The following is a 25236-nucleotide window of genomic DNA, read 5'->3' on the forward strand; positions in this document are numbered from 1 at the left end:
GGGAGGCCTGGTAGCTAGCTAGCGTTGGCTTTTCAAACAGAACCCCACTGAGGATTTTGCACCACGACATTCATTTTTATCCTTACAACATTTAAATTGTGCAACAACTTAAAGATCTGGACTATGGCAAAAGAGTTGTGTTCAGTAATAAATAATTGTCATTAAAAATGAGGCCTAATTTTTCTAATTTGATTATCTCTGATGAATCACACCTTTACCCTTCTGACCTCGTTAACAAAAAAAATGAGTTATTAGAGTGCTTATAACCTCAGAAAGATTTCAACCTAAGCTTTTATATATCGTCAAAGTAAGGTAACGACCAACAGAGAATTTTTGGATTTTACGTATTTGAAGGTAACGGGGAAAACGGTTCCACGGTATGTTGTAATGTTGAATGCCTTTTTTGTTCCATTACTAGAGAAGCTGGATATTGATATTGATGCTTTGTACTTTTAGCAAGACGGGGTCACTACGCACATTACAGACCTACCCGTGACCGCTCTCAGACTCATTTAATCTCACGATTTGATGACATACACGGGACAGTTTTTAATTTCATTAAAAATTGTCTTGAAATTCCTCTTGTAGATAATTTCTTGGATTAAAATATTCTGGAAATATTACATTATCTATGATCCTACCTTCCTTAGTTTTCCCTCTTTGTACACTTGTCTTTGAAAAATACATAGCTCAAAAATATTTTTTGTGATCTAATTTGGCAAGAATATTTTATCGTGACAAAATTATTGCTTAGGCGATAGTTATAACATTGAGTTAGTTAGAGCCATATGCTATGTAACATGTCATACATTTCTTTGTCTTAACTAATTAATAGTAAGGTACCCGATTAGAAACCGATTATAAACACTTTGGATACTATTATATGTTTTAGTGTTTCTATTTTTATAAACATAATTATCTGGTACATAGGCTATGATATCTTTTCTTGTGTTTTCTTATGCTTATCGATTTAGAATTCTTAGTTGTGGGTCTAAATCTACACAATGAAATATATTTTGATCTTTTTCAAATACATAAATTAATATTATAAACGTAATAAAAGTATTTTTATGGACCCGTAAATTATCCGGAAATATATATATATCCCCGCTGGGGAGGAGAGGGTTGTAAAAACTTCTTTTCTGTATGGTTGTTTGTATGTCTATCTATAGGACATATCGAGAATGAAAATGCTATGCGATAGCTTGAAATTGTACTCAGCGAAGCCTTTCACGTAGCATACTCTTCATATGTTGTAATATGTAGATTTGAATAGTAGCCTAAAGTAAGTAAAGTAAAGTAAAGTAAAGATGTCTTATTTTACCAGGCGAAGTTAGGGCTAAGAAGCCCTCTCTAACACTTAACCTGGGGACCAACGGCTTAAAGGTGACTTCCGAACCACTACCAATGGTCGGGTAGGCGGGCTGCTTGCAAGGACAGGATCGCTCAGCAGTCACCCATCCAAGCAGCAGCCACGCTCGACGTTGCTTGATCCGGTTATCTTGCGATAACCGTTGTACCCGCTACACAGCGCCATTGGCATGATCACATATTAAGTCTTACTTAATTCACCTCGTATTGTTACAATAAACCGAAAATTAAAAAAAGGAATGTTTAACTTTTTTAAAATTTAAAGTCTGTTCATAATTTGTTACAATTTTTGTTGAGTAAATTTGGTTGTTAGCATATTACAATACAAATAATTTTATTCGAGAAAGGCACATTTGAAGTGATATTCCTAACAAATGTCCAATACCGTAGCACATTAGCGCTTTCGAGCCAACCTGCTAAAACTGATATTACAATAATTTGATTGCGATTAAACCACATTAAAAAATTATACCTCTTTAAAATTTCTGTGATTGAAAAATTAGAGAGTAGGGCGGTTTGTTACTTTGCATTGTTTTTAAGAAATAAAATTTACCAGAATGAATAGTAAACCAAACTATTCAGAAAAAAATAATGTAAATCTGTTTCTAAATTAGCCTTAAGGATTATATCTTGTAGGACTTTCGTTCTTGAAGCTCCAATTGTCTAGCATTTCAAACGGTTTCAAGAAGACAGGCCTTTCTTGTTGAAAAGAATACCAATGTTTACAATACAGCAACGGCCGGGGACAACGAATGCAGTGGACAGCCGAGATGGTTGTGGCCCTTAGCATTTCTAAACCATTTCGGAAGAGACAGAACAAAAAAAGGACGTGGTGGAAAATTGGCTATTGGACTGTACAACAATGTACCTACCTACTAGCAGTGCAGAAAATGACAAGGCTGGGTGGTTCTGAGTTGGTGGGGGGAAGGGATGGGGGTAGAAATAAGGGCAGGCGATCCACCGACGGTCAGTCAGAGTCGATCTAGTCTGGAAGACACTTCAGCTACCTAGCTCGCCATCAACCTTGCCATCCTCCTTCAGTGAATTATCTGTGAGTAGACCTACTGTTGTATCCCAAATTTTAATTTAATAGCCTATTTTTATAACTGATTAATTATGTGATGCTGTAGATCAGTTAGAAATAAGGTCTTACGTTTTAATAAACGAAATAGTTCGTTATATCAAAATATTGTTATGTCTAAAAACAATGGTTATACATTTTAACTATAGTAACAACTTTCGTAGATCAAAAATGTTATAGAGAATTTTCAGTTAGAAGAAGAAACCACTAACAACTTCTTAAATATTGGTAATAACTTAAACTTGGGCAAAGCAGATTGGCAATCTTGCACAAAAGCTATATAGATCACAGTAAATTTTTACTAAGCAAATATAAGATTGCAGATTTAAAACTAGCGGTTTTATTACACTACAGTATTCAGCTTCTTTTATTCTAATGTAATATATTTCACTTTTCTATGTGAATTGTCAACTTTAAACAGTTTTACAGTGGCGCACCCAGAAATATTCTCTGAGGGGTGTTCATACTATAGGGGGAGATTCCGGAGTTTCCATGGAAAAATTCTTGAAATAATAGGTCATAAATTTGTTTAAAATAGTACTTCTTAACTAATATAAGGAGGTCATAGTGTATAAAGATTACAGTAAAACCACTCTACTACCAATAATCAGGGGAAGCTTATAGAAGGTTTATTAAAATCTTCTGTAACAAATACAGTTTATGAAGTGTATTTAACTAAATAAAATTTAAAGATAACATTAACAAAATAGTTCAGTTTAAATCACAAAGTAAAATCTTGATGTGTTCTCTCGAATCAAAAAGTACAGATGTCCGAGTTTGAAAGTTGACCAGAAAGTAAGTAATAGAGCTACATAACGGGAGTTATATTAAAAATTAGTTTGTTTTCTGCGTTTCTGCATATACAACTATTCATAAAAAAACTTCGAGTTTTTATATCAATAACAACGAAACGATATACGTGTACTGTAATTGTAATTGTGCTAGGTAAATTGTAAGAACAAAAGGTGTTATTAAATTACCATCTAAATTTTATTCTGGTCAATGTGGTCCACAAAATTCGGTATTGGTCACATCATGGAATTTGGCCATTATTTTGAACGTGTAATTTTGCAAATCACTAATTGAAACGTTTAATTTTTAATACAGATTAAATTGAACAAGTTTTTTTTTAATTCATTGTAACCGGTAACTGTTCGTTTTAACGCGCAATCGCCAGACTGCTCAGAGCGGTGTTACCTCGTAGTGACAACGAATGTTACAGTACAGAACTGCTCAGAGCTCGGCAAGTCACTCACTACTGTGACAACTGATCACGTCGCGACTACTGTAACAGTTACTTTGTACCGGTTACTCGTCTATACAGAGAGTACAAGTTACCGCAAACCGAAAGTACCCGGTACAGGTTACTGTTACAGATACTGTACACGCGTACCGCTGTTCTTGGCAAAACGTACTCAGACTAGTTTAACAGTAGCAGTGACTGGAACATGTACCTGTACCATTTTTATTCAATGTCATTTTTTTTAAGGGGGGTGTAATGTATACAGCCCAGGGGCCTAGAATTTATTTAGGAATGGTATAACAGCTGCTTGTTTTGGATAGCTGCCAATATACCCAATAACACATACATTTAAATCTGATGATTTTCATTTCAAAGGTTGATCGCAAATTTTAATGTACAAACTTGTGATCAGGACAAAACACCAACCGTATGGGTAAACAAAGTTTTAAGACTGGTTGTCCATATCCATATCCACATTTGTGTGCTTCTCAACAAACTCTTCCAACTCATTTGTCTGTTCCAGGAAAAAAAATCATGATGCTGCACGTTTTTAATGTGGATGCTGGAAACATGCTGTTCTTCGACGTCCTCATGTGTGCAGAACTGTAAGTATCTGTATCTCTAAATTACATCAATCCATGTAAAATGTGTATTTTTTATTTATTTGACAGTGATAAATAAAATTATTGAGGAAAAATATCAAAAGAGTAATAGCTTGTAAAAAGGTGGAGAAGTGAAGAAATAACCAGAACCATACTGTACGTTCTGGTCTGTGAATATATGTTTTGGTGGCTTCTACTAGTATATGTAATAAAAGTGGCAGTGTTAAGCAGCATATTTATTCTAATTTTTAAAATGATGGGGTCATTATTATGAGTCATTGTTCACATAAAGTGGCAATCAAATTGTTTTGTGTTCATTCATATAATTTTATATATTTTTACTTATTCTGGAATATTACATATTGCTTATAAATGGATTGATGAAGTTAATATAAGCGTATCCATATAAAGCGATGGACATTATTGATTTCCAATAATGAGTTCAGAACATTAATAGTATGACGTATGCTTAACAAACAATGTTTTTTAAGCAGAACACAACGTGAAATACTGTGGAAAATACGTGTTTTAGGATCTTTAAGTAAACATGGAAGTAAAAATAGTTTTCTCTTCAAAATTTAACTGGAGAACATCTAAAGGTATCAGCTTTTGCAGAATTGTGATTGAAAAATCCAACAATGAAAGTTGGACTATGAATTTATCTCTATAAAATAAGTTTTTCTCCTTAATTATTTTGTTTTTGTCTATTAGTTTTCACATTTATTCATTTATTTTAATAACATTTTATACCTTTTCAGAGATTATCGTTACAGTCACCGAAAAGTAAAGTAAAATATAATAAAATAAATAACGAATTTCGGTCAACACGAAAGTTGAGTCAGAGTGAGTCAGTGCGGATGTTAAGACATGCAATATCCGATGTTAAGACACTGGTGCACTCCTTATTTACTTCAATGTATCTAGATATTCCAACTGAAAAGTCCAAACTACATTTTATTCCATAATTAAATAGACATGATAGAGAAAAGAGAGACCATATCAGAACTGATTAAAAATTTAAAATACCAAAACCATTTTTAGAGTAGTTATTAATTTAGTAGCCCTGTTTATGCTAGTACTTAACAAGAATGGAGCCAGGAAAAAATTTAGGGGGTCAAGACAACTGATATTTCCTCAAAGTGGTCAGAAAGTAAGGCCCCATTTTGTTCCTTAAGAAGTTCTTGACGTGTATCTGTATTTAGAGTAATCTTTCAGAAGTGCATATCAGTAATACTGAATTATTTAGATATTAATAATCTTTTACTAAAAAAGTAATTGAAACAATTGAAAATAAGGAGGGCTCCAGACCCCTTGGAGCCCCTTGCTGGCTGCTTCCTTGCCAGCGGCTTGTGAAGTCCTCTAGGTTTAGTGTTTATTGGTTTCATACTAATGCTTTGTGTTCATAATTCCAATATTTAGGCTATGGAGAACTCTAGTATTTTGACAGAGATTATTGAAATGTTCTCTAGATTTATGGTTCATATAAGTGAAATATTCTAGTGCGCTGTCACCTTCACTTAAATGTGCCCGTATTTCCAATATTTGGGCAACATGGAAGTCCGTAATGTGCCGTTGTTGTGTAAAGACCTCTAGGTTTTGGGTTTACATAATTCCAATTTTGGGCAGCAAGAACTTCAAAAAATGTCAAGCAGCCTGTAAAGTCCTCTGGGTTGTTTTTATATAAATGGATTTCTAATAGCTTAATAACATTTTAATTAATACTGCTGATCACATTTTCTGAATGTGTTTTTAAATAAACAAACTACTTGCAGCCAGTTTTAATGTGTTCACTGTTTTGTGTCAACAGAGTGTCCGTACTACAGGAACACATTTTTAACGTGACCAAGATCCCCATAAACAAGCAAGTATTGCTAGTGAGTGGGGGGATAGCACTCTTGCCAACCCAAAGAGTGTGCGCATACCCTGTCGGCACTGATACCAACCCGATCTTCCTGTACAACAAACAATACTACCTCCATCCAGGCAGTACAGTTCCTCTCGACCTGATGGTTCTTGAAGACGGACCAGGTAAATACTGATAAATCCTGTTTAGCTGCCAAATAAGTTGTCTTTTAATTTATGCTACAATGAGGAATTAATTTAATTTACTTATTTAGTCAGATGTAATTCAATAGAAAATTTACTATTGATAACAATTTTTTTGCTTCAGTGAGAAATATCACTTTTATCCACAATAATCCATAAATTCATGTATATATATATATACATATACAGGAGCGGCGTTAGGGTAGGACGCAGTTGGGCGACCGCCCAGGGGCGCCGGACGAAAAGGGCCGCTGGTAGCCTTTTTTGTATGTAATTTAATTGCAGTTAGGGGGCGCCGAAAAAATCTCACCCAGGGCACTAGTAATGTTAAAACCGTATATACCGTATATACTCGTATATATGTGTGTGTCTGTGTTTATGGGCTTATACAATATAACGCGAGCTTGCAAACATGATAACTGCCGTAACTTTCAAAATATCCAAACTTAAATCGGTACAAAGGCAGTAAATACACTTAGCTTGGATGAGTTTGTTGGTCAGTCTTAACCAATGAAAAATTTCAAGATGGCAGAAATTCATATTTGGGCAAAAGTTTTAACTAAACTATTTCACAATATCAACATAGAAAGATACATTTTTAACATATATTATACAAGTATAAACATCTTTTATTCTTTTACTGTTATTGATATCTCGGTTTCAAGATGGTGTCCATTTGAAGTTCGGAAAAGGAATGGCTATACAGCGCAATCCAAATTGTATGTACACTGAAGGGATCTTGGAGACTATAAGAGATACAACAAAGATTAAATGGAAAAAAGTTAGTGTAGTAACAAAACTAACAAATCATTGTAGTAAAGTTAGTTATTGGTTGAGTTATTCACTATTGGCACAAACCTTTACTAGAGGAATAAATCTGCTGGATTTAAAATTGTCAGAAGTCGACCAAACATTTTTACTGGATACGAGCTACTTAAGAAGGAACCTTTGCGGATTGATATGCTCCACCCTTAGCTACAAGTGTCTCATACATCACTTTTTGGCAACAGGGATTAAGTTCATGAATTAATAATACATCTTCAAGTTGATAGCCTCATGTAAAATCTATCTTTCTTCCGATTGGGACAGAAGGGGTATATTTCTACCAGATAGAATCAATCGCTACTGTAACAGATGTTATATTCTTATATTAACCGTATTTGGTCAGTGACTATAAAAAATTAATGTTGCCGCAGCTGAATTGTTCTGGTTGGTTGTGCACATAATATACTTTTATAAGTATTCTGTAGCTCATCTAAGAATGATTAAGTATTCATACAAATTATATTATTAAATAGCAGTTAACATTCAACACATTTCTTTGTTGCCAATGTTGGTAAAAGTCACAAAATAGCAATATCAATGCTATATTATTAAAACTATTGAAAAATTAAATTTGTGTACATGGCAAAGAATTAGTCAGTTCATATGTTTAAAAGTCCATGAGGCAATAAAAATCCTTTTTAAAATAAAAAGCTGAATATATGCTCCTGGACAAAAGCGTTAAATAATTTTTTAGTGGTATTTTGTAGTTGGCTATGATTTTAGAAATTAGCGATTTAACTAATGTTTCGTATGTTATGTACAATAACCTCAACAAATGTTCATCAGTTCATGGCTAATTTGCAAATCTTGTTTCAGAATTGTCAGATTTGCAGGATGAGGTGGATGAAGGATTGGCACTTGGAGACAGCATGAATGCTCTTGTCCTTCGGGCACATCTGGCTTTCCGCCTCTGCGGGATGTCTCAAGTAGCCTTGCAAGCATGCCAGCGCCTGGTGCACGAACAACACCTTCAACATCAGGGTATGCACCATAACCTTATTCTCTGATATCTAGGTTGCATTTGACAAAATAATGAGAACAATGTTTGTTTCTATTCCTCTACTTATATCCAAAATCAATGTATCTATCTTTTGTGAATTAACCAATAAATGCTGCATTTAGGTGTATGACAGTGAAAGAGATCCAATAAAAATCAGGTCAAGATGTCAGAATGATCTGCCAGGCAAATAACTACTTATCATTAATACACTTATCAATAGTAATGCCCACACTCCTAATAGGGTCAAAACATTTTTCATGCCTAAAAGTTATATAATTTTTCCTATTTTTAAATTTTATCAGTGAAATATAACTATATATTTAATAATAGCAAAACACTAGGAACCTGTCAAAAGTATAACTTTGCTTTGAAAAATCAAAAATTTTTCCGTTCCAGGTTTCATGATTGCAATCGCCAACATGAGTCTTACAGTGCCAGGTGCCAAATCTAAAACAGAGGAGTTCCTGACCGTGCTCCAGGAGTTTCTGGAAAAAAAAGCCACACTATTTACAACTGATAGAAACGTAAGTTTGCTTTAAAAACTGAAAGCTTAGGCAATGTATTTTACAAAATATATTTGAAATATTATTTGACTGCTGAATACACCAGAGCCAACAGAGATGTTTTATGGACTACGGTATTTGTACCCCAATCAAATCTAAAGAGTTTGTGCAGGATGTTATTGAGGATTTTGATTTTACCTGTAGTTTTCTTCATGTGTTTGTCAGCCCATTTGGGTTTCTTTAACATTAAGTTTTAGTCTCCATATGTAAAAGCCCTAAAACTTATTCCTTCCTTTGAGATCTTCTTCCAAGAATTTTCCAGACACATAGATCTCTTTAGATTGGTCGGTCAGAGTAATATAATCGGCATGGCTAAACTTCCTGGATGTATATATTTATTGGACAATAGTGGACCCAGTACTGATCCTTGAGGTAATCCATCATTTAATCTGTACCGAAGATTTTCTTGTTCATTCAGGTGGATCTTGAAACATCTGTTTCAAAACATGTTATTAAGTAGGGTTCTATTTTCTTACAGGGTATAATGCCTTTAAAAGTTTCAAGATAACACAACTGTTTCTTTTTTTAAATCCATTCTTAATGGTTTTTGTTAAAGCCATGACTTATAACAGTTTTGTTCTAAATCCACTATATTCAATTAGGATAAAATTCTTGGAAATGGGTTTGATTCTATGAGCCTTTCCAGTATTTTTAGCTTGTGTTAAGGAGTGTGATTGGTCTAAAATCCTCAGAATTGTTTCATCTACAACTCGCTTTAGGATGGTTACAATCCTATTTTTTTAAATGAACTTCAAAGGTTTCCGGTTGGCTGGATATCGTGGAATTTTCTGAAGCAGAAACCTAAGATGTTTGACAAATTTGGCATCTTTTTAGCACCGCTTCAAATTCTAATATGGTGGTCTTGCGTTATGCCACTAGCAGGTGGATCACCAAAAAGACATTTCCAGTATCTGCCTTCACCAAAACAGCTTTACCATCTACATTACATACTTGGAAAATTTGCAATCATTCCTATCATCTCTGTACAAAAATAATGTAAATTCAGTAAAGTTCATATTTACATCAGTTAAACTAGTTTATCGCTAAGTTTAAAAAATGTATGTTTGGCCAAACTATACTAAATTAACCAAACATTAAAATAATACTTATTTCATAAAAAAGAAGGCCAGGTTTTTGTGACTATTATTGTACCTGTTCTCATGTCAGCCTTTGCAAGGGTTTTATCAAAGAATAAGGGGGAGAATTAGTACAGTTCAAGATTGCTGTAAAGGGGTGAAGCCACAGACAGGATTTTAACTAGTGCTATCTCTAACTGAGTTCCTAAGACTGACAGCTTACAAAGAGAAAATCAACTGTGAAAACTAATTCTAATGTGTTTATCAAAGATACAAGTTAGCATGTTTAAAAAATGTATTCTTCAGGTCTTTAAACAATTTTACTTCCGGTGGACTCCATGCTTTTGAATTTTAATAATGTAGAAATTCTATTTAATTCTTAATCCTTCTTTCACCAAGGTCGCAGCTTCCTCCTCTTATGCAGCAAATGGCCCAATGCTGAGGATTCAGCGGCTAGGGAACAACATTCCATCCACCCTCGACATCTTTAACGCATCCAAATCTGCAATAAAAAGCCGGCTTGCATCACTGTAGCTGTTATTATTATTGGCTCGTCTCTACACCTACCCTGCCTGTGTTGTGTCTCAGTGTTTTATTTTATTATTCTTTTTCAACACTGTTACCTACGTAATAGTTCATTTCTTGTTTTGCATCGTTCTTGTTAAGCACCTTTCTTTGTTATTGTTATAATATGTATCTATTTATTGTTACACATTACTTGTTATCTATTTATACTTTCTTGTTATGCATCTTACAATTCATATCTATTTGTTCTCATATCTATGTATTCTATTGTTTTGAAACTTACTTGTTAAAATGGTTATGCCGTTGAAATAATAAAAATAAAAAAAATAAATAAATAAATATAAATCTGTTCTGTACGTACTGCTTACAGTTTGGAAGAGGTGGAAGCTACGTTGGCCAACATTCCTCTGCTGCCGAGCCTGGCAAAGCAAGTCTCCCAGGACCCTATGACCTCCATCTCCAGCTGCAAGGATATTGAAGAGCAGAGGGACAACATGACACTACTCGACTGGCTGCAAGCGCGTGGTTCCGGTGACACCGTCCAACAACTCTCGCAGACTTGCATGAGAGACATTCAACAGGTATGAGCTGCACAATAGTGTGACATTAAGATTTAAATGCCAAATAGATTACAGACATGACCATTTATGCAAGAGAAAAACTAAAGAGTTTTGATCCCCTCCTAAACACTTATCAAAACATAAAATATCTGTAGATATATAGTTAAAATAAATATTTAAACACGGACTGAAACTTAACGAAAGCAAATCTGAAACTATTCTCATTGGAACTTCCAGACTTCTGAGCAGTATCGACTTGAACAACTCTCCTACACTCATATTGAACGGTCATCCTATTTCATACAGTGACAAAGTCAAAAATCTTGGACTGACTATTACAAAAAATCTTAGTAGGGCCGATAATGTTACTGAGACTTGTGGCAGGGTATTTGCTGGTATTCATAGTCTTAAGTAATTTGCTATTTATTTACCCTTGAATTTAAAAGTAATGCTAGTGAAGACATTGATTTTCTGTCATTTCAATTACTGTAGCTTAGTTATAAATGACATGACGGTGGAGCTTTCGGACAGGTTACAACGTGCTCAAAATTATTGTACACGCTTTATCTTCAAACTTAGACGATATGACCTTATAACACCCTTTATCAATCAGTTACATCTGCTAAAATTAAATCTACTCCATCAGTTCCACATTCTTAACATGTTCCATGCTATTTTGTATAGTGTTCTATTTTGTTTTTTTTGTAGTTCACCGAAGAAACTGTCTCCAACATACAGACGCCTCTTACAAAGTTGATGGTCAGCTTTGGGGACAAAAACATGAGGACTATCCAAGGCCTTCCAGAGAGGTTTTCTGGTCTTGACAAACTCCTCAATAAACTCTCTTGTCTTGTGAAGGAACAGGGAGACCTCGCAGAGGTAAGCTCTAATTGAGATGTCATGGAGAAATGAAATTTTAAAATAAGAAACCAATATTCAAGTAACAAAAATCGTCACTCTTTTTTTTGTGAATTGAAATAAATAGTGCCAGAATGTGAGACACATTTTTAAGTTTAAAATGGAATCAGTTTTTTTCTTTTTTTTTAAAAGGACAATACCTATTTATTCTTTACATAATATTCAGTCAAAGACATTCTTTGAGGACAAGTACAAACTATCTAGTTCCGAAACGAAACGTAAACTACTAACTAAACTAAATCGAAACGTAGTGTTACTGATTTATTGTGTCACTGAACGATGGCAAATGTCCGGAAAAATCCTGTTTCCTTCATAGTTCCTTCAAATAGCCATCAATGAGCCATTGCAATGAGTTTATGAAATCTGTGGAACAGTAATACAACAGATTGTTTTAATATTCCAGTTACCATTACTCTTTACAAAAAACACTGTAGCTGCTCAAGTTTGATTATTTGCAACAGTTGCAAGAAGAACTTTTACTTTTTTATCAAACGGTTTTGGAACTGTTGTAGCTGTGGAGCATTGCCTGTTCCAATTACAATGACTAATATATAAAGCAAGCTGGTTCTTAGGGATTGAACAGAACAGTTGATTTTTAATAACAGATGATTTTTTTAAGAAAGGAAAAACAGTAAAAACCAGCTATTAAAATTCAAATCTTTTATCAATTGTTTTTGTAGTAACGAGCCCGAAGTATTTAAAAAATACCATTAACAAAACTTATTACGTGGCTGCTGATAATTATGCTCATGGATATCATTAGTTGTTCATATGTGCTTTTTATCCTAACTGTTGGATCTCACAGTTCGAGTAGACATCACATGTAGACTGCATATATGTGTAATCTCAACTCGGTATCGCTGACTTCTGTACTTTCTTTAAAGCTCATAAGGTCCACATGCCTTACTGCACCAGTATCACTGCTAAAACATGAAAGAGCCCAGGTTTAGACCTACCGTGTCGTAGTTTTACTTCTTTTTACGGCTTTTGTTTACGGCTGAATGTATACCCCCAATACTACAACTAATGGAACATTATAATCCAACTTAGCAGTATGCAGTGACACACTGGATTGGTTAGGAATATTCTCCAAAAATAACGGGTTGGAGAATGATCCCATGAGATATCTTTCAATGAACCCATGAACCACTGGCCTTTGCGAGATTCTTACCAAACAGAATAAGGGAGAGAGTCGATACATTACAAGGTCTATGGTACTGATGAAAAGTACTACAGTCACAAATAGGATTTGAACCTGTCCTGCCTCTAACTCAGTCCCAAAGTCCGGCATCTTAGACCGCTCGACTATTGGCACTCCCAAGCAGTGGCGGTAAAGCGTGACAGATCATGCCACGAAGAAAATGGGGGCACGATTATGTGGACCATATGAGCTGTTATTTCCAGTTTATGAATAAATATCAACTGAGAAAGAAGCACCTGACTGTCAGATTGCAGGTCTTATTGATGGCTAAGGGTTAAAGATGATTCATTACCATTTCAGATACATACTGATAGCTGAAAAGCTTTGTTTTGTTTTATTGATCTTAATGCTGCTTACCATATCAGAATCCTACATTCCTGAAGTGAGCTGAACGTAATCAAAATTTAATTCAATACTCACCAATGGAGAAATTAGTATTTTAATTTAGTTCAATAACAAAAGCGTTTGTAATATCCCGATCTGTCCACAGGCTATGGATATGAATTCCCGAAAAGCCAACATGCTGGGAGACACATCCATTCTGCCAGACCTGTGCATGAGTCACCGGCGCCAGTTAATTATAATGCAGAGAAACCATGGGAAAATCATGGAGATTAACTGGCGCGTGGATCATGCAAAGAGGGAGATGATCAAGATCCTGAATGGACGTTTGAAGTGAGTATTGCTTAGTAGAGACCTCTGTGATTTAAAATGTCTTATCAGACAGGCTACACTACTATGGTAGTTTGATACATAAAAATGTGATTCTATTATTATCTTTACTGTAAGAAAGAAAGTAGTTAGGTAGTTTTTAATTAGTTTAGTTTTAAACTTTATACAGCTCTCCTCACTTTTAATATCTTTTAGTTATACTGTTAAACAACGTAATTCTAATACAACCAGTCTTTTCTTAAAATATTCTTGATTATGTTGATAAAAAAATAATGTTATGTCTAGTTTTACTTTAATTATAAATGATACTAACCTACTGCAATAAAATCACACCATTAGTTGTATGATAGGTTTAATCTAATCAAATTTTTGTTCAGTACGGTAATATCAAAGATTTAGAATAATAACAAGTGAGCCAAAGGGGTTAGAGTTCAAAACATTTCAATTCCTATATTATCTGAAACAATTTTACTATGTTGTACTCTGTAATTAAATATAAGTTTCTGATAATGCAACATTCATCAATTCTAAGATTGATTTACACAACCAATAAACTAAAAATAGAATTAGATAATAAGTTTAAGAATTACATTTATTAATTTTAATAGTAAAAAGGTTTACAATTGTGAAAAGCTTTACAAATTCATTTTTCAAAAGCTCTCTTTGTATAATATAGATAATGTGTTGGACCATATGCACAAATTACAAGGACTCAATCCAGGATACCTGGAATATATTATCTTCACTCATATTTAACCTGTAAACGTTTTCCATCTTTAAGTGGTAGAAGAAATCTGTAACATTACATTTAAAGATACGTAATCAGGTGGATAACTAACCTAACACTTAGCTAAAATCTTGGTTAAAATAAACAAATCATATCAGTGTTTTCTGACTGATGCATATTACAACGTTGTATATGAAGGTATAATGCTGCAATAATATAAACTATTATTTCTTGAGTGTTTAGAAAATAACAGATGTTTTGTTTCCTTACTCTTAGTATTCTATCCTAATTTCATTGATGATATTGACAGATGGACATACAGTGTTCAGTGCCAGATGGCAGCATTATTAGAACACACTCACATGAGTTCCTCCGGGTTGGCGACACTGAAGGAAAAGCTAAACTTAGTTCAGCAGATCCACACTGTCCCTAGGCTCTATTTCACAGCTGTGGAAGAAGTCGTACGCAGGAGAAAATTCTCTTGTACATTTCTTAAGGTATGCCCAACCACATAGGCTACTGTTTACAAATTTCATCTAGGAAGTGTGATTCTGAGAAGCAAATTAATTGCTTCGGGAAACATACATCTCTTAAGTTTTAGCTTATATAGATCACCATTAATTTTTCACCACACAAAATACGTTTAATATTACGCCTCATCATAAAATGTGAAAGTAGACAATGCCTTCTTGCTTTTTTTATTGCACATTTCTATTTTTAAAACTAACAATGATTGAAAAAGTTGAATTTTTATGGATTAGCCTAAATTTCTTATAAACAAATTAAACAGTATCAGAGTTTACTTTATGTGGGTAGTTCCTGCACAGGTGATTAATGATATTGTCTGAACTTCCCTTGACAGATTTGATTAAAAAAGTCAAAATGCAAACAATATTTTAGTTATATAATTTTATAATTAATTAGTAGTATAGTTTTGAAATAAAGAAATATACACAGTCCAATTGGCCTATTTTGTATGCAACATCTACCTAACTTTTCGCACCCATAGGCAAATTCAATGTGATATCGCTTACTAGGTCATTCCGACGCAAAGGTGGACTCAGCCCGACTCGCTGTGATACATGTCATTTTTAATCATGCCTGATGTATCTAATTTTATATATTTATGGACCGAGTCAGACTGGACTGGAATGACTGAGTTAGCAATGTCAGACTGCTATGAATCCTAAAAGGCTAGTATTATTCATTTACACTGAGACTACACAAACTACTGTTCCTTGTTTATAGTTTGTTATTAACGATGGAAGCTTTGAAAGGATAGCAGGATTTCAGACATTTGCCATTGTTATAGGTTATAAAAGGTATATAGGTTATAACGTTGTGTTATATCTTTTATAACCTATAACAAAGGCAAATGTCCGAAATCCTGTTATCCTTTCAAACTACTGTGTAATAAACTCTATATACTGAATGGAACACTACTTCTTAAAATTTATTTACTGCGGATGTTTCATAATATTAGCTTATATGTATTTTAATGTGACTATAAGCGAATTTGACCATTGAGTATTTTATTAATAGTCTTAAACTTTCAGAGCACAGTAAGCAATTTAACAGTAAACAAAGTAATATTATCTGATAATTACTTAGTCATAAGTATCTAATAGGGCCATTACTTGGATGAAAAGGTTTTAAATTGCTATTTTCAATATTCCAGTGGGCCAATGGAATCTCTAGTCAACTAAGCTCAATTCATGCAGCTGAAGTTGACAAACGTGAGCTCTTCCAGACCCTATTTAAAGACCACATTTTGAGCAGTCTCTTTCCTGGACTACAAGACTTTCCTCCACCTTTTGCAACCCAGGCTCCAGAGCCATTTGATACCAAACTACCCAAGGTATGTCTAACAAATAATTTACATTGTGTATTGTAGAAGTTGGGAAAACTAAAGATTTCAGTTGTAAACACTGAGACTGAAGTGTGAGTCATCAAATTACAGAATTGTAATGGCTTTTTTACTAGACGAGGTATTGAGAATTATATTTACAAAAAAAAGTAAATACAAATTTATTCATTTATATAAACTGATTTAAAATGTGATTTTAATCCTTTCAAAGCTCTGAAGATTTACTTAAGATAAGTCGAGACATTAATATAGTTTACTTGCCTCAAAATCAAGATTAAAATTCAGAGACATTGACCTTTTCCTTCTTAAAACTTTGAACGTAAGCCATAAATTATAGACACATTGTGGTTTTGTCTTATGTTTATCATATCTAAAGTGATTTAAGTACATTTAAAAGAAATATTCTTTTGCAAGCATACAAGAAAGTGTTTAATGAATGGTTACATTTTAAATTTATTATTTGGTCTTCTTATACAATTTCAAACTATCTAAATTTATGGCAGGAACAAAAATGGATATATGAATAGTAAGAACAGAAATATGTACCTAAATTTATGTTTTTGATTTCTGAACAAATTAAAAAGAAGTAAAATAGCCAGATATTTTTACTCAATTCATGCAGGGATATATTTTATCTAAAAAAATCTTGTGTTGAGATTGAAATGTAAATAGGCTTATAAAATTGTTTTCCAAATTTTAAATATTGCAAACCTAAATATAAGGTTTTACTCAGTTTGTTTCTTTTCAGTCCAGTTAATTCCAGCTCTCGTTCTTTTTTCAGCTGGAATTAGACAATGTAAAGATGCTAAATGAAGATATGATCCCAGATTTTTCCACACCAGTTTCTTTGCCTGATTTTAAAGCCCTTTCTCAGTTCTTTCAGTCAAACTGTATTATAAGCCCAAAGAAACCAAAGGAGGAGGAATGCTTGGTGAGTTATTTAATGTTGTTGTATTTTCACAAGGTTACCATTACTAAATTCATATTTTACTATTATTTTGGATCAAAGTACCAAACTTATGTTCCAAATTAGTTTGTCATTATGTTAATATCAAAATAACTTTGATCTGATAACAGATTAAGACTAATAAATGTGAACCATAAATTGATGAAAAAAATGCCAGACAATGACTAATTGGCTGAGTATCAGCAGTGTTGGGCTGGAAAGTTTCATTTCTGTTTGTCTGTCTGTCCCACAATATCTTGATAATGAGCTGACCTCTAGACATTGCATAAGGCTTTGTTTCTATATTGGCAACGTCAAATTAAATGATGGTGCATGTCACCATATGATTTGGCTGAGCATTAGCGGACATTTTTATATCGTCCCTACGGTTATCCCTAGTGATAAGAAAAACTATGGAATGAATAAATTTGTAAATAAGCTGAGTATAATCGTATGACATTTTAACATGTAACACATATGGCCTTATGAAGTGAGTTATAGACTTGAAATCTTTTGTGCAATCTCAGCAAAACTGGTTATGTGACAAAAGGTAACTATAAATAGATTGGGTTGCAAAATCGGTGGATATTCAAACCAGTACAAGCAAGCTGAGGATGGCATTTGCTCAGTCCATGTACAGTGAGTGGTAAAATGATCTGTCAGTTTTCACCGCTGATCTGTGTGGTGAGTTGGTGATAAGGATAGACGTGTTCTAGTGCCCAGTCGTGGATATTTTTAGTAGCCATGGAACAATAGTCAGTTTACCCCTGCACATTTGTTGTCGAGACACTTGTTTTAAGGTGGTGATTCCTGCGTTGCTGTTCAGCAGCAATTCTGTATACATTTTAATATGGCTTGAAGAGGCAGAGTCCCTACTCGTAAGACAAATATTACGTTTTGATCCACCTATATAAAATGGCTGGTCCAGCAGCTAAAGCTTCATGATTACACAATGCAGAGCAAATGATTGATCTTGTAATGACTTACAAAAAAATTTTAATGATGAGTTACAAAGCAAATTTTTATTTAGACGGTTATTTTAATAAACAAAAACTTTTTTACTGGTCTGCTATGAATCCTGAACAACTGCACGAACGTTCTTGCATAGTCCCAATGCTACTGTATGGTGCAGTGTAACAAAACAAGTTGTGTCATCAGGCTATATTCCTTTGAAGAGGGTGGTTGAAAAGTTAGTCAAATTTATCTGTTGAATTTACATAACTTCCTGATCCCTGAACTTCAGAGACATTGTTTAGGATGTTTCAGGATATGGTTTCAACAAGATGGGGCAACTGCCCATACAGACAATGAGGTGTTGAACTTTTTAAGGGGCTAATGGCGGAATCATCTCGCAATTCGAGAACATTGCATGGCCACGTCACTCTCCAGACCTTAGCATTTGTGATTTTATCTTGTGGAGGTTCCTTAAAGTAAGGGCTTACACAAACAAACCCCGTACACTGGACAAATTGAAAGTGGCCATTAGCCAAGACGTCTCAAACATTTCTCCTGCAAAGTTAGAGAAGGTGTTTGATAGCTCCAGTGCAAGACTGGAAGAGTGCATGATCAAAGAATATGATGTCATCTTCAGATATTAAACTGATCAATTTGGTTGGTTTGGTGTAATTTTCATTAGCTTCCATGAACCCTCTTCTTTAATAAGCAATCAAATATCTTGTATCACTTTTAGTTCTTGTGTTATTTTAATTTTAAAACCATCAGGTCTTTTGGCCATTCTCTTTATATACTGTAGAGAGCATGAGTCTAGTGTGGCCTAACTTAGATGTGCCATCGGTGTATAAAACACAATGAGCACAGCTATCAATTGAACACTGTCATTTAAAAGCAATAAGTACCAATGAATAGCTTTTTTGTGAGAGAATCTGTGTGAAAAACAATTCCTTAATTAGAGTGTTTATGATTGCAGTTGGAAGAAGAGAGAGCAATAGAACAACCCTTGGAGAGCCAACCCTCTGGGTCAGGAACAGGACCTGAACTGGAATTAATAAACTCGCTAGAGTATACCGAGAATAGAGTAGATTGCAAGGAAGATGTAAGTATTACTGGAATTGTTAAGCATGGCTGGGGTGTACCTTAAATGTCAGGATAGCAAATAATGGGCAACTTAAGTGCTTGAGTTTTTGAATATATGTTTATTGATCCAAAACATCTAAATAATAATTGTACATTGAACACAAGTTGTTCTTACAAAGCTGATTAAATACTGGAGACTACCAGACATACTAAAGAGCTGAGGGCTAGCGTGACTTACCCAGCACCATGGACAATAGGGCCAACAAAGACATGGCAGCACGGAGAATGACACCGGGCAGAACTCGTACAGGACTGGGCCCTGACTTGACTGCGCTGATGCGAGACTGAGATGACGATACAAGAGATGAGCAGACAAGAGCTACTAATTTTGGGTCTATATACTGAGGTGGTGGTTCCCTCTCCAGAGGAGGTGGAGCCTCCCCTACCGTGCCGTACCCCAGGGTTTCTGAGCCCTGATTGGCCAGTAGATATTTTGGGTCTACACGTGTGACCTCCAAGAACGGAACTGGTTTCCCACAGCCGGGCCATTAGTGGTGAGCCGACATCCCGGACATTGGTTTTTCGAATGTTATTTTAAGCTGCGTGTGGCCTTTCCTCATGTGGTGTCGTCCTCCCTGGGAATCTTGGCTACATGAGTGTTTTTAAGTTGTTGCCTAATTCAAGATAATCCTGTCTGCATTCCCAGACGCTCTTTAATACCCTGGGAAGGAATGTTAAGAGGGCCACTGTCCTAAAAGCCTCTCAGATATCTGTCTACTTTCCTAACTGACTTCCAATTTGGAGTAGAATGATTCATAACATTACTAAACAATTGTAAGGGATTGTGTTTATAGGGAGTTAATGGAAATTTACAATACGCAGTTGAGTTGTTTGAAATACAGTGCCAAATTTACACACCCTGTAGGTGGAACTTCCTAGGGGTGAAATAAACTTTGTATTGCAAGAAAATAAACTGTTGAAACAAATACTAAAAAAAAAAACGAGAACACTGCAAAAAAAATCTAAAAAAACTCTCAGTGAAAAACGTTCTGTGTTATATTTAATAAACACTACAATTTGGTAGTATTTTTATAGGCAGCCACTAAAGTGTGAAATAGCCATAATGTGGAATTCTTGTTTAAAAGAACACTGCTAGGGTCTAAATCTAGTTTTTCAGTTTACAGCTGTCATGCATTACATAACTGTGCAGCTATTATTAATGTGCAAGGGCTTGACAGTCAAGAGAAACTTAAAAATATGTTTTACCGTCTTGGTATTAGTGTTATTTTTGGAAACTGAAAAATGGGTAATTTAGAAATGTACTTTAATTTAAGTTTTACAAAGATGCTAGGAAAAATTAGAAGTACATGTTTAAAAATAATGTTGTTTTACTGTTGAAGCAGGAAGTGAGTCAGCTGCACCAGACGAAGGAGCAAGTACAGAAATTCATAGCCACCGTGAGGAATGATCTTGGTTCGTTGAAGGAATGCCTTCACAGTGAGCACAATCACGTCCACAGCCTACTGCAGCAGTTGACCAGTGCATACCGCAGTGAGGCGGACATCAAGGATCAACATATCTATGAGCTGAGACAGGTGTGTACCTCATTGTATGGGATTGATTCAAGTTAAATGTATTTTTAAATTTTGTCCTCCTCCTAAGTACATAGCCTAGGCAAAATGTTATGACGATGTCAAAAATTGAATCTAGCAGATATATCTGTCTAATTTGAACATATTTTAATTACAAAAATGTTTTTCGTCTAAATATCCTATACATACTCGTATGTTTATAATCATCAGTTTTTGCCTCCTAAAATGTTTAAGAAAGGATAAATTTTTATGGATAACAAAAAAAAGTATGTTAACCTCCCAGATTGCTGCTTCTCAAGTATTAATAATATCATTGTAGATAGTAGAAAAGTAGCAAAAAGTATTTTTTTTTTTTTAAATATTTATGCTGTTATGTGTTGTGTGTGTATTTATGTGTTTTTTATTTTTAAAACTTTGCACTGTAACAGAAACTATGTATAATTTAGCTTAATTACATTTAAAACATGTAAACTAATATTTAAAACTTTTATTTTTATGAGGCCTTTAATAACAAGGCTATATTTGTCAGACACATCACAAAAGTAAATACAAAAAGTAAATTTGATTTTGAATACTAGTTAAACATGTGTGGGCATAGTGTGTAAACCACTGTATCAATACTGGACACACTATATCAAAGGAAAACCTAAAATTATTAAAACACGTTAACACACCTAGATATTTGATTGCATGCGAATCATATTACATAAATCAAACAAACACAAAAGATTTATTAAATCAAGAAGATGGACCAATACAAAATTCATTTTTACTTTCATGAAGATCACATCAATAACATTCACAATTTATACAGTATAATATGATACCAGTAATGATTTAATTTTATTTACACAAATGAAAAATTAATTTTAAAATCACATATGTTTAACTATTTAAAAAAATCAAATTTACTTTTGTATTTACTTTTGTGATGTGTCTGACAAAGATAGTCTTGCTATCAAAAGGCCTCACGAAAATAAAAGTTTTAAAAATTGGTTTATGTGTTTTAAGTGTAATTAAGTCAACAGTAGCCAATACAAGCTCCATCTTCAACATCTGTATAACTCCTTCAATGTTTCTTGTGGACAAAAGGTTTACACATATAATCTAAGTTCAGCCTTTATTATTTGCAGATTCCTAAGCTCAAATTTTGTATAAAAGTAGTTCAACTTAGATTTTGTGTAATATTATGTTTCTCACAGTTATAACTTAGCATTTGAAATACTACACTATAACGCATTATAGTTTGAATCGATCTTACTAGTTATTTAATGTTGACGTTTTGTTGTTATTGCTGTGCTAAAAATCCCATGCTGATAAAATTGTTAGTAATTTACCCAATACAACTGTGTGTTTGTCTAAAAGTGCCAAAACACAATTTCTGTTTCTAACGTAAACTTTCTACAAAATGTATATTTTACAATTTCTGTTAGATAAGTATTATTAGGGGCTCAATTTTCAGTTCTTTTAATATTTTGCCGTAAATTACATTTTCATGGGACACCGGAGGAATACATGGACGAGTTATAGTAAAAAGGTTGATGCTGAAATTGAAGGCAAAGATTAGGGAGAGAATGTTGAACGTGAAGTATAGAAAATGCTATTACTAATGTGATTGTGGCCTGTCAAGACGAGAAGATAGGAGAGTTGCGGAAGCAACTGGCATGGAATCTGGAGGCAGAAGCAAGGACAATGGAGCTGAGAGTGGAGTTGAAATTAAGACAATGTACTAAATGTGATTGTAACAGGAGGTGGCCTGTCAAGATGAGGAGATAGGAGAGTTGCGGAAGCAACTGGCATGGAATCTGGAGGCAGAAGCAAGGACAATGGAGCTGAGAGTGGAGTTGAAATTAAGACAATGTACTAAATGTGATTGTAACAGGAGGTGGCCTGTCAAGAAGCGGAAATTGAAGAGTTGCGGAAACAATTGGCAAGGAGTCTGGAGGCAGGAAAAAGGGAGAGGGAACGGAGAGAGCAGGCGGAGGCCGCAAGGAACCAGGCAGTGAGTGAGGTCGCGAGACAGCTGATCCAGGATCACGATCGAGAGATGGCAGCTGCTCGCACTCGCTTCCGCCTTGTGGCCACAGCCACATCGATGACCGCTGCTATATTAAGCTCATTTTGGAGTGGATGGGTGTAAGTGTCAATTAATTATCATAAACACAAAAAACTGTTGTTTAAAAAGTATCGACAATGTCAAGAAAATTCAATTCCTTTGCCTTTGGTTGACAAGATGCCCAGTAATATGAAAAAGCTCATTTGTGTATTGTTTGTGTAGTGTTTTATTTGAAGAGGAACAAGAGAAGTAACCTTCCTCTTAATTTTGTAAAGATAAACCTGCTTTACTTAACCTATACAACTACTCAAGTTCTATACTAACACCTGTTAGCTGTTTTTAATAGAATGGTAACCTACCCATCATAGCAGTAAAAATTGTGTTTAGCTCTTTTCACATAAAATATACTGTATAAAATATCTAAACATACATTTATTTATATTAAATTAAATTTACATTTTTCCTAATTCTGTAAAAAGTTTTACTGTATAAGTATGAGAAAAATTTTTATGATGTGATGACTGCGCTTTCACAAATATATATATTTTTCTTCTTGTAATAAATAAATTTAAAGTATGCAACATTTTCAGTTGAGACCAGTTTTGTAACAATGTCAATAAAAGTATTAGTTATAACCTAGAATCAATTCTGTAGTGCAATATGGAATGAAAGAATTATGCAGCAATGGGTGGGTGGGGAGGGGGGTGATACAAGAAACATATTGTGCTGAAGTGTGCAGAACTTACTAAGTGAAACAAATAATCTGAGCACAAAGACATAACCCTAAGGAGTTTGAGCATGTGTGTCTTAAACAGAGTTAAATTTGACACAAAAAAGACTCAACTTGATTGATTCCAAGGTTTGCTTTATAATAACTCAACAAACTTTGTCAATTTGGAATTTGAACTCACCAACTATGTTATTGAACACATCTACCTTCTGCCTAAAAGTCTTAAGGCTTTTAAAAACGAAAAATTATAGTGTTGGACTGTGTTACATCTGGGGACAAAAAAAAACTATTGATGGACACAAGTTGCTTCTAGGAACAAACAACTGGATCTTATTTAAAAGAACGTAACTGTCTATTGAACCATGAATAATTTTTTAACGTTCCTTCAACGTTGTTTGTTCCTTCTGGATGTAAGTGTATCAAATGAAAAAATTCTTCTAAGAATCGCTGTTGAAAGGTCTTGGTCACAAGGAAAGTTAAATTGTTTGTAATATAAACATCGAAGGAATTTGTTTTGGACTTGTTATAGTGCTGAAATACTGAAGTATAGAATATAACTAGAGTTTTATGTTGCGTATTAGTCACAGATATGTTTTTGTGCAGTTCAGGAGAATGAGACTGAACTGGTAAAGACTGCCAAGGACTTGGCAGAGGAAAGGCAGCACTGGCAGAGCAAGCTGGACCTTGCTCCTGAGATACAGGACGCTGAGAAGCAGGTGAGTAACAATGATGATATGGGCATATGTTGGGGGGAAGGGGGATCTCAGGGGGTTCAAGCCCTCCCGAAATTTGGAGACAAACATTAAAAGTTGTTTGTTTTAAGCTAGAATACATTTATGAGGTCTTAACCCTTTGGGAGCGCATTAAAAAGTTCCTATTTCTCTATTGGTTGTATTTAAATGTTCAGTCAAAGTACAGTGTTATATGTTTTAAAATGACACTTTTAATTTTTTTTAATAGAGTAATTCATGATTTTTGTTTTGTTATATGTTTTAAACTAACAATTTTTTTTTTAATAGAGTAATGGATGACTTTTGTTTACGATTAGGATTTAAATGTAGAGTAAAACAAGGTATAACACAATGATTTTTGTTACACCATCATATTTTTCTTTATAGTTTAATACTTAAAACAATTATTTTGTCGTTGTTTTAAAACCAAACCCCAAGTTTAATGTATATTTTAAAACTGTTGGTGCATTAAATCACATTTGTTTTAGAATAATGAATCATGAACGTATTCATGAACTCTCAGGGTTAATGTTCACACTGATGATGGTTTATACCGAAACATATGTCTGAAATAAAATAATTTTCAAAAAGGGTTTTAATTCACGACTCATTATTCTAACATTAAGATAACCCTATAATGTGGAGTTAATAACGTAACATATTTGTTTTATTGACTATGTGTATCTTAATTTATTTATTTTCTTTTGTAATATTATTTCTACTCCAATAGTGTCAAAAATAACTAATGTAAGATATTACTAATGTAATTAATTTGGAATCCACTAGTACTAGCAGCCATCAGAAAAATAAATTACTACTAAATGAATAATTTACACATTTTTTCAACACTATAACCTAGCAACTAAATTT

At 34.1% G+C, this 25236-nt stretch overlaps 2 protein-coding genes across 2 annotated transcripts; both read left to right on the forward strand.

The window, feature by feature from the left end:
- The first annotated feature begins 2261 nt into the window (after window positions 1-2261).
- Window positions 2262-10341, forward strand: LOC124365316 (RB1-inducible coiled-coil protein 1-like). Its single transcript, XM_046821288.1, has 6 exons — window positions 2262-2337; window positions 4219-4300; window positions 6105-6325; window positions 7985-8149; window positions 8565-8692; window positions 10207-10341. The coding sequence occupies exons 1-6, from the start codon at window positions 2262-2264 to the stop codon at window positions 10339-10341; spliced, it is 807 nt and encodes a 268-aa protein (XP_046677244.1).
- Window positions 10342-10699: 358 nt separating this feature from the next.
- On the forward strand, window positions 10700-22989 carry LOC124365317 (RB1-inducible coiled-coil protein 1-like). The gene is made up of 9 exons (XM_046821290.1): window positions 10700-10913; window positions 11601-11771; window positions 13502-13686; window positions 14721-14907; window positions 16089-16268; window positions 17059-17208; window positions 19151-19276; window positions 20661-20852; window positions 22732-22989. The coding sequence occupies exons 1-9, from the start codon at window positions 10779-10781 to the stop codon at window positions 22987-22989; spliced, it is 1584 nt and encodes a 527-aa protein (XP_046677246.1). The 5' UTR covers window positions 10700-10778.
- Window positions 22990-25236: the final 2247 nt, after the last annotated feature.

The sequence above is a fragment of the Homalodisca vitripennis genome, chromosome 6 (genome assembly GCF_021130785.1).
Source record: "Homalodisca vitripennis isolate AUS2020 chromosome 6, UT_GWSS_2.1, whole genome shotgun sequence".
In the NCBI taxonomy this organism is placed as follows: Eukaryota; Metazoa; Arthropoda; class Insecta; order Hemiptera; family Cicadellidae; genus Homalodisca; species Homalodisca vitripennis.

Coding starts and splice junctions, on each gene's coding strand:
- LOC124365317 (XM_046821290.1), top strand. CDS start 10,779: ATGACCTCCATCTCCAGCTGCAAGGATATTGAAGAGCAGAGGGACAAC. Junction 10,914..11,600: donor GCATGAGAGACATTCAACAG/GTATGAGCTGCA, acceptor TTTTTTTTGTAG/TTCACCGAAGAAACTGTCTC. Junction 14,908..16,088: donor TCTCTTGTACATTTCTTAAG/GTATGCCCAACC, acceptor TCAATATTCCAG/TGGGCCAATGGAATCTCTAG.
- LOC124365316 (XM_046821288.1), top strand. CDS start 2,262: ATGACAAGGCTGGGTGGTTCTGAGTTGGTGGGGGGAAGGGATGGGGGT. Junction 6,326..7,984: donor GGTTCTTGAAGACGGACCAG/GTAAATACTGAT, acceptor ATCTTGTTTCAG/AATTGTCAGATTTGCAGGAT. Junction 8,693..10,206: donor TATTTACAACTGATAGAAAC/GTAAGTTTGCTT, acceptor TCTTTCACCAAG/GTCGCAGCTTCCTCCTCTTA.